At 40.0% G+C, this 9,976-nt stretch overlaps 1 protein-coding gene across 1 annotated transcript; it reads left to right on the forward strand.

Annotated features, from left to right (window-relative positions):
* pgap6 (post-glycosylphosphatidylinositol attachment to proteins 6) lies at positions 1–9,976 on the forward strand. The gene is made up of 13 exons (XM_037788445.1): positions 1–64; positions 1,374–1,557; positions 2,012–2,213; positions 3,341–3,468; positions 4,145–4,410; positions 4,512–4,858; positions 4,956–5,052; positions 5,376–5,490; positions 6,042–6,184; positions 6,297–6,475; positions 8,157–8,303; positions 8,707–8,823; positions 8,994–9,976. Exons 1-13 carry the CDS (start codon positions 1–3, stop codon positions 9,327–9,329), a joined length of 2,325 nt encoding a protein of 774 aa, XP_037644373.1. The 3' UTR covers positions 9,330–9,976.

The following is a 9,976-nucleotide window of genomic DNA, read 5'->3' on the forward strand; positions in this document are numbered from 1 at the left end:
ATGGAATTTAGTTTTCTTCGTTGTCTCCTTCTCGTCGCCCTGTCTACTTGGACTTTAGCAGACGGTGAGTGTTATTATTATCAGAGGAAACTGGTGTTAGCATGTTGAAGACTATCTCCACATGAGTTTACCTGAATGTCAACAACCTCTAACGCAGTCTGCGCGCTGTAAGACAGCCTCACTGCTCTTACACTCACATTGTTAAAGACATATTATTGTCAGCTTTATGATGTGTGAATGTGACAACGTGTATATTATTAACAGAGCCTCTCATTGCTGCTGATTGGTTATTTAACTTAGTAGCTGCTGGACATGCAGCTCAGGTTTAAACCAGGTGTCTACTGCAACCTGCAGCTCTTCAGCTCCTCTCCTGTGGCTCCCTGTGGATTTATAATCGGTTCTATCTGTTATAATCTGATCTTCTATAACTGTTTTTTGTTTACATTTTCATTTTTATTTATCATGTTGTAGGTCTATGGTCAGGGTCAGCTTTGACAAGGGGGGCATTTTTTTCACCTCATATGGCCTTTATTAAGTGTATCTTTAACATTATCATGTTTTATGAAAGAAATAAACTGACAGAGTGGTGTATACATACTGCCACTTCAGAAAACACACGTCAACACATTAATCTAACAGTCTGACTGATTTCTTCATAACTATAATTTAAGTTAATAAAGACTAAATGTGGATGTTTCACTCAGCAGTTGTTGTCCCTGCTCAGCCTGCTGTAGTGTAACATTAGTCCATTGTTTTACTCCACAAAACTGAACAGAATAATCCAAACAGGTAGAAAAAGTAAGATGTGAGAGGAGCACAGGATGCTTTTTACTCTCTTGGTCCTAATTGTGCTTTAATGCACCAGGTTTGTAGGCCTACTTTCTCTCATTTTTTTCTATTGAGCTAGATTGAAAAAAAAAATAATAATATTATGACTTTTTTCTCGTAATATTATGATTTTATTCTCTTAATATCACAACTTTATTCTCGTAATATTACAACTTTTTTCTCGTAATATTATGACTTTATTCTCTTAATATTACGACTGTTTTTCTTGTAAAGTTATGACTTTATTCTCATGATATTACGACTTTATTCTCGTAATATTATGACTTTATTTCACGCAAAGTTATGACTTTATTCTCATGATATTACGACTTTTATTCTCGTAATATTATGACTTTATTCTCGTAATATTATGACTTTATTCTCGTAATATTATGACTTTATTCTCGTAATATTATGCTTTTTTTTCTCATAAAGTTATTTCCTTAATTTTCCTTCCACTTTTATCACCTCTTACAAATACAATATCACTTTACTACACTTGTTTCTGTTGTCTTTCATACAATGACATCTTATGCCCTGTACAGATGGACAGGTGACGTTTGTATCAGAGCTCTCGTCCAAACCAGCTCAGAAGTTGTCCAAGTACGGTTGGTACGGCAACGTGAGGCTGCAGAGGTTTCATATACCAGAGGACACTGCCGTCGCTCGCTGGCTCTTCACTGTCACCAAGGGCCACAACTTCAACTGTGGACAGCACAATGTCACCATGTAAGTAGTGGTGTAAATCACAAGTTTCATCACGATACGATATTATATTGATTCTTTGGACAATAATATTGCAGATATCACAAAGTCTGCACGATACGATTTTGATTTGATTCCACTCAGGGGCCTTTGATCGATATGAGACGATACCGTATGCCTATTCAACACAATCAGTTACATTTATATAAACTCATTGAATCTATATATTGATCCAGAGCGACGTATCGTTTCACCCCTACATGTATTAACTTCTGCATCATGAAAACGTCTACCCGTCTTCTCTGCTATTTATTTTAGTCTTCTCTACTGTTGCCACTCTTCTTTATCTCTTTTTATCTTCTTGCTCAACCAGTTTCTCTGCTGAGTTTTCTGCCAGTACTTTATTTGTTCTTTGAAACTTACTTGAAACTCTCTCTCTCTCTCTCTCTCTCTCTCTCTCTTGCTCTCTCTTTCGTAGCCATATTCAATATGGTGCCCCTCCAGTAATAAACCCAGTAGGGTCGGTGTTTCCCAATGAAACACTATGGAGCCCCTGTCTGTCTCTGATCCTACCGGTGACATCACACAGCTCCACAACCTTTAACCTCTCCAATCCGGCTCCCGGTGTTTGGTACGTTGGTGCCCACTTGCCTGAAGATGACGGGCGCATAGAGCAGAAGGTTTGTATTGAGTATATATATATACAGTATTAGGCGTATAAATCAGAGAAGTTCAGTTAGGATACGATATTATATCAGTTCTTTTTACAACGATACAATATTGGCTGATATCACATAGTCCGCCACGATACGATTTCAATTTGATTTAATTCAGGGGTCTTCGATCGATATGAGAAGTTATCATATGCCCATTTAACATAATCAGTTAGATTTATATGAATTTACAAAATATGATTTGACAATTTTATTACTGGGCTCTTCCAGACATTTAAATAAAAAGCAATCTATTCTTTTTAATAAAAACAATAAATATGAAGTGGGAATAAAATAAAGGCGTATCTTAAAGATGACGATATGTATAAATATTTTCACTTTGCATCGATGATATTGGATCATTGATCATTAAATCGATATATACATTGATCAAGATCGATGTATCGTTACACTCCTATACAGTATGTGCTTGTTATTTATTATTTTATTTATTTATTTATTTGACAGGGACAGTGCTCAGCGTCTTAGCTGTATCAGAGTTAGCTATAAGCTAATTTACATCTGCAGTCCTTCGGCAGGAAACAGAGAATGACGGTTTCAAAGAGTAACTTTCTGTTATTGTTTTTGTTGTCCCCTTACTGGACTGTTCCTCTGGACATATGCATACAAACTGTGCTCATTAAAACTGCTGCAATTTTCCTGACGACCATTTCCAAGAAAGATTTGACAGCAGTTATTTAGATTCTTTGATGCGTCAAATTTTCACTTAACTTCCACTATGGTGTCTTTGTCTGAATAAGAATTTTGTTTTGTATTGAAAAGCCAAGATAAAGTGTCAGTATTCATATCTTGCTCCACTTGAAAATTACCCAACCTGTTCCACCGGAGTGGGGGGAAGGTGGATAATGTGTCAGACGTTAAGTGGCTAAACCACATTCTTCTGCTTCTTCTCTTTCTTGGCCTCTGTTCATATTGCAGAATTGCAGCTGGTAATGCAGTCTTATTTACCAATGACTTGCATTGAAAGAAAAAATCTATTTACATTTTAACTTGTATCTCTATATTTGTATTTTGTTGTGTGCTTTAGACCCCTCATTGTTCTATTTTGTTTTCTTTTTTCATTTATCTATCAGGGCTTCCCGTCTTGCTCGTACTTCTTCCAGCCTCAGCTATCAATCAGGAGGGCGGTGGACACGCCCGTCTTACAGCAGGGCACATTCCTCCAGCAGACCGCAGCTCTTGACAGACCTGCACGCCTTAAGTAATCACCATCTGTGTGTGCATGTGTACACCTTTTATTTCCTGTGCTCCTTTGTATGTTCTGAACTTTTCTTATCACTCTTTATAAACTCAGTTAACCTGCTAATCCCATGTAGTTTTGGGCAAAAACAATGCAGTTTTTTGCATGCAATATGTATATGTAAAAATGTTTTTTATACCAAATCACAGCATGTCCTTTTACTATGGTGTTCCTCAAGGTCTTGGTGTCTTAATGTGGTATTTTGGAGGGATTATTGATCATTTTTATCAATTCTCGAGTTGTAAAAAATGGTTAAATTTGGCACCAAATCTGTGTAACAAATGGTATCAACCCCAAAATTGCTGCAACAATTTATGAGACATAATAGAGCATAGGGATGACCATCATGTACTTGTATCATAATGTTCTAAGCCCTTATACACTTTCACCATTTATTATAATTAATTAATTATTTAGTTATTTCTGATTTATGACTAGAACAACTTGACACACAGTGCTGAATCTCAAATTAATCTTCCCCGCTTTCAGACGATGTACACCACTTCTATGTGACATCTACTGCTTACCTGCTATCTCCACCTAAAGACCCCCTGTACCTCCCTAAAAAAAATAAAAATGTGTGTATGGTAAAGAGGGGTGGAGTGAAGAAGGTTAATGTATTTGTGTCTGTCTTTAGGTTGTATGTTCCAGAGTTTGCCTCCTCTCTCTCCGTCTCTGTTGCCGACTGTTCGTCAGGGGAGAGAGCAGACGGTGGAAACTGTTCACTGGTCCTCAGGCTGGGCTCCACCTCTCTGCAGCAACGCCCGGTAACAGTGAACTGCTCAGGGATCGGCTGCTCCGCGGCTCTTTCTAACCCACCTTGGGATACCTGGTTACGAGTTGTCGTGGAGAGCAGCCTAGACAACCGCACTGTGACCTTTAGTATCGTCTCCAACTACACAGGTGAACACAGAAACACACGTCCATAAACATTCACATATCATATCTCTAATCTAATACCAGTATGTGCAATTTATTCTATTCTGCATGTGTGTCTACCTCAGTGGGGTGTAAGCCAACAAGTGTCGGCCTTAAACTAGATGATGACATCAAAAAGCTCCGTGGCAACAGCAGCGATACCAACTCGACATCGGCAGGCAACAGCTCTGTGATTACAGACACAGTCGCCGTTAGCAACGAATCAGCGTCGATGTTAACACCGTTGCTGGCGTCGGCGTGTGTGTGGAGCCTCCCCGTGCTCTATGAGGAGGTGGATGTTCTGTCACTCCGATACACTCCCGTCAACGGAGCTAACATCAGCGTTACAGATACACACCCCACGCTGCTCACCTACCCGCTGCACACACAAGCCACCGGTGGTACACTCAACCTACAGCTCACACTCAACTCTGTGAGTATTCCTGAATTACTGCACATAATCACACATATTACACTATAAACTAAACTGAAGAGTTCATGCTGTTTTACTTTCATACGTGTGTGTGTAGACTAATGCAACCCTGGGGAACAGCAGCAGCGTGGTGGCCTGTCTTTCTCCGTGGGCTCCAGTCCTCGAACTCAACCACTCTCAACCCTGCCGCACAGGTAACCAGAATGCTCAAAGTACAATGTGATGTTTTTAAATGTCTTGTTTTGTCAAAAAACCCTAAGATATTCATTTTAATATGATATAAAACAGAGAAAAAGAAAGTAATCTCCATATTTGAGAGGCTGGAAACAGCATTTTCTGACATTTTTGAATGAAATAAATACTTAAAAGATTAATCGATTATCAAAATAGTTGGCAAATATTTTTCTGTTGTTCGACTAATCGATTAGTCGACTAATAGTTGCAGCTCTACAAAAAATAAATGACTTTGCATTATGAAAATAAAATTTGAAGACACTTCTCATGTGTGTATCTGCAGCTTTGTTTGGAGGGTACGGTGTTCGTGTGAATGTCAGTGCTCCTAAAGCTGTGGTCAGGCTGCCTTTTCCTCAGTCGACAACATGGTACCTCACCCTGCAGCTCACATGCAACAGGTAAGACACACACACACACACACACACACACACACACACACACACACACACACACACACACACACACACACACACACACACACACACACACAAACATAAATATTGCGTTTCTATCTTTATCTGAAAATGTGTATCTGAAATATTTCTGGACAGATAGGGATAACACTACTCTCAACACACCCTAAATAGTCTACGTATACAGTATATAATGCCTCTGTAGACTTGTTCATGATAACATTATACACATTTTCACACCACATCTATTGTCGTAAATTCACATATCTGTTTTCTTGAGTTAGATTAGATTAGATAGTACAAACTACATGATATGTTTTATGTAACGCTATAGATGAATTCAAGATATTCTCTGTGTTATAAGACAACAACTCAAGTCCACTAACTTGGGTCTGAGAGTTGCTTAACGATGGGAAGTGCACATTTTGAATCCACATGTGGAGTGTTGAGACCTGGAGTTTGATGAGACACTTCTGTCTTATTCATTATTTTGAGTGTTGTTGTTTTTAATATTTAAATATGTGTTTTTCTTGCAGCAGCGACTGCGGTAATAGATCATTGGTGTCTGTGGTCCCGGAGGTGTTTATCAGTGCCTGTGTAGAGGACTGTGGGACGTACGGTGAATGTAGACTGCTGAGATCCTACAGCTACCTGTACGCTGCCTGTGTCTGCAAGGCTGGTACGACTCTCACACACATACAAAAACAAACAGAAAGATACTTTGCTTACTGATTCATTCAGCTACTGTATATATTTGGTTTCACTGAGTGTGTGTGTGTGTGTGTGTACAGGCTGGAGAGGTTGGGGCTGCACCGATGATTCCACAGCTCAGTCGCTCTGTCGCCAGTTGACGGCAACTCTGCTGCTCACCCTCAGCAACCTTTCCTTCCTGCCTGCCATCGTGGTGGCCATTAAACGCTGCTACATCACCGAGGCCTCCGTCTACCTCTTCACAATGTTCTTCTCCACGGTAACACACACTCAGAGACACTCTCATGCATACATTTGGGAATACTTAGGCATGTTTCTAGAGTATTGTTCATATTCTTTTGGCCTTATGGTTTAAAAGTTGCATAAGAAAGAAGTTTCAGGTAATCAAAGCAAGGATCTCTTCTGATTTTACATTGTGTGAACACTTGTTAGCTCAAGCGTAGCAAGTTTTTAGATGGGTTATCAGTCTTTCAGTGAGCTAGGTGACCTAAAAAAACTGATGCTCCTCACAAGATTGTGAAGACTACTAGCGACAGTATTTAATGCGGAGCATGTAAAGTTAGTTAGCAAGTATATCTTGACTATGACTTAATTCTGTTGTAACACGATAGCATATTGATATGGTAAAGGTATGCGTAAAGCAAGACTTTTGATATGTGATCAGCTGATAATAATGAACTAAAAGCAAGGGTTGTTTCAGTGAATATGTAATGGTTAATGTACAGCGAGCCGGTCATTGTTGTGAAATAAACCTCGACAGGGCGAAGCGGAGCGCTGAAGGCGTTTATTTCACAACAATGACTTGCTAGCTGCACATTATCCCACTTATTACACAGCTACTTACTCAAGAAATCAATAATTTGAAACGGAAAACGGTCCAACATCACAACTACGACCATAGCAACGGTCTGTTATACATAGCAACGGTCTGCTATAAAGAAATAAAAGACCGTAGAACGCCGTGATTGACCATTCAGATTCTAGTATTAAGCAAAGCTGTGTAATAATTTAGTCTAGTCTGCCTGACTCATCGATCCTTTATTTGACTGAGGTTTGTGTAAGTCAGAATCTACGGCCCCGACCATGGCTCTGAAATATCAGTAACCTAACTGTTGTGTATTGATGAATCTACGGCGCTGTCCGTGGTGCTGAAGTAGCAGACGGGTTTGTAATTGTGAATTTTTCTCTGACCTTTTTCTTCTTCTACTGACTAAAAGTACTGCTAACAACAATTTATCATATCTATCAATGTGTGTTTGAGAGGCAGATGCAGTTAACTGTCTCACCTCATCTATTACAGGACACTTCTTACCACCAGGTGTGGTAGTAAAAATACAGACAGACAGTGTCTATATTGCTATTAATAGAGTTGTTAGGTCTAGGTCTTGGTGTTAGATAGCTTCAATATAAAATATAGATTAATCCAGACCAGACTACACACAAATTTCAAGCATTTTTACCCTTCTGGATTATTTATTTTTTACATTTATGTAATAAGCGAAGAAAGCTATACAAGCAGATTGGTCACTATGGAAACATCTATGTGTATATGTAATATGTAACTGTGGGGAAAGAGAGCACGAATTCATATTTATACTGACTGGACGGGTGGACAGTTTTGTAGCCTTCACAGTGATTCCTCGTTTTCCATGTTTTTATTACGTGTTCGGATTGTTCGTCCCGTTCTTGTGAACGTGATATCTCACGGAACGCCTGGAGGGAATTTCTTCAAATTTGGCACAAACATCCACCTGGACTCGAGGATGAACTAAGTAGATTTTGGTGGTCAAAGGTCACCGTGTCCTCACGTCTGTCCCATTCTCGTGAACGCGATATCTCAGGAACGCCTGGAAGGAAATTTCTTCTATGGCCGAGGCATACAACTGCGAGGTGGTAATTCTAGTCTATAAGTAAGTAAGTCTTTTCTTTTCATATTCTAGTTCTACCACGCATGTGACCAGCCAGGTGTAGCTGTAATGTGCATAATGGACTACGATACCCTGCAATACTGTGACTTCCTGGGGTCGGTCTGCTCCATCTGGGTCACCATCCTGTGCATGGCTCGCATCGGAGATATATTCAAATATGTAAGACACTGAATATTCCTATAATATTATTATCACACTTAACTGAGGAATATACGACGGAGTATTAGGGCCATGTTGAGGGGGAAAAAAAATCTGAGATTTTGAGAATAAAGTCATAATATTATAAAGTAGTAATTTTATGTGTTATTTTAGAGGGGAAACAGAGCAGCTGTGTGAAAATGAGGAACGTGGAGCATCTTGTGAAGTTGTAAATTACGACTTTTTCCTCATAATGTTATGACTTTATTCTTGAAATCTCAGATTTTTTTCCCCTCAATGTGGCTCTTATAATCCGTTCATTTTAATATTTATTTTATGTAAAATAATATATTTTAATAATTATATTTTCTAAGTGCTAATATTTGTTTAATATTGTCTCTGTCTTAATACCTTGTGTGTGCAGACTCTGTTTATGCTCGGGGCTCTGCTTATAGCCATGTCGATGCAGCTGGACCGCAAAGGCCTGTGGAACCTGCTGGGCCCCGTCCTCTGTGCTTTGCTGCTCATGATCACTGCCTGGGTAGGACCAACACTACTACTAGGGAGTTTATAACACACTATCTGATGGGAATCTGCTGCTGACTTCCTTGTCGAGGCGGTCTAAATGATCAGAAGACAAAACATTGATAATAGAACATTGAACTTGCTGTTTGCTGAGGTGTGCTGAATCCAGTCGTCTTTTGTTTCCAGGTGTACCGAGGGGTGCGGCGACGACATTGTTACCCTCCTTCTTGGAAACGCTGGGCCCTCTTCCTGCTCCCCGGGGCAATCTGCGCCCTGATCGGGGTATGTTTGTACATTTTTACCGAGACCGAGGACAACTACTACTACACACACTCGCTGTGGCACATCCTGGTGGCCAGCTGCGTGGTGTTCCTGCTGCCGCCGAAGGAGAAGAACAGGGAGGCGTTGGGCTGGAGCAGGGGCTGGAGCTGGACCTGGAGCTGGAGCTGGAGCTGGAGGCCCCGCGTTTGCGGGTACACGCTCTGTCAGAGCGACAAGGATGAACTCTACACTGTCACATAGTCGGGACAGGAGATGCTGTAAGGAAGCAAAAGTGAACGGGCATTGATTGTTAAACAGTACTGCAAACATTCACATAAGGTAAAAAAAGACACACACAAGCACAGGGAGTCTGCTCGTGTTGACAAAAGACTTTAGACCTATATTCTCATAGGTCTACACAGGGTTTAAAACTGTTCTTGTATTTGAATAAAAAAGACCCGTAAAGTCTTAAAGGGACAGTGTGTAGGATTTGGCTGCATCTAGTGGTTTGGTTGCAAAAACATAGTTATGAATATTATATTCCATTTCTGCTAATAGATCCCCGAAATGTTACACACTGTTCCTTTAAATTAGCTTGCAGACATCCTGAAATACACATACACACACACACACATACACACACACACACACCAACCCAAATCGAACCTGCTGAAACCTCCCAGGTGGTCCATCCCACCAGCTTAGGTATGAACAGCTAAAACCTTCAGGTATAGCAGACCACCTGACCTTTGACCTCACGACCAGGAGTTTGTACATAATTGTGTATGTACATACATGCTAGGAAATCAATGTTTGAACTATTTATAAGAAATAGCACTTTGTGGAGCTCTTTTAAATCTTTATATTCAGCCTATCGTTGAGTCCGCTGATAAAGTATACTATATTTA

Source organism: Sebastes umbrosus, chromosome 12, assembly GCF_015220745.1.
Source record: "Sebastes umbrosus isolate fSebUmb1 chromosome 12, fSebUmb1.pri, whole genome shotgun sequence".
NCBI lineage: Eukaryota > Metazoa > Chordata > Actinopteri > Perciformes > Sebastidae > Sebastes > Sebastes umbrosus.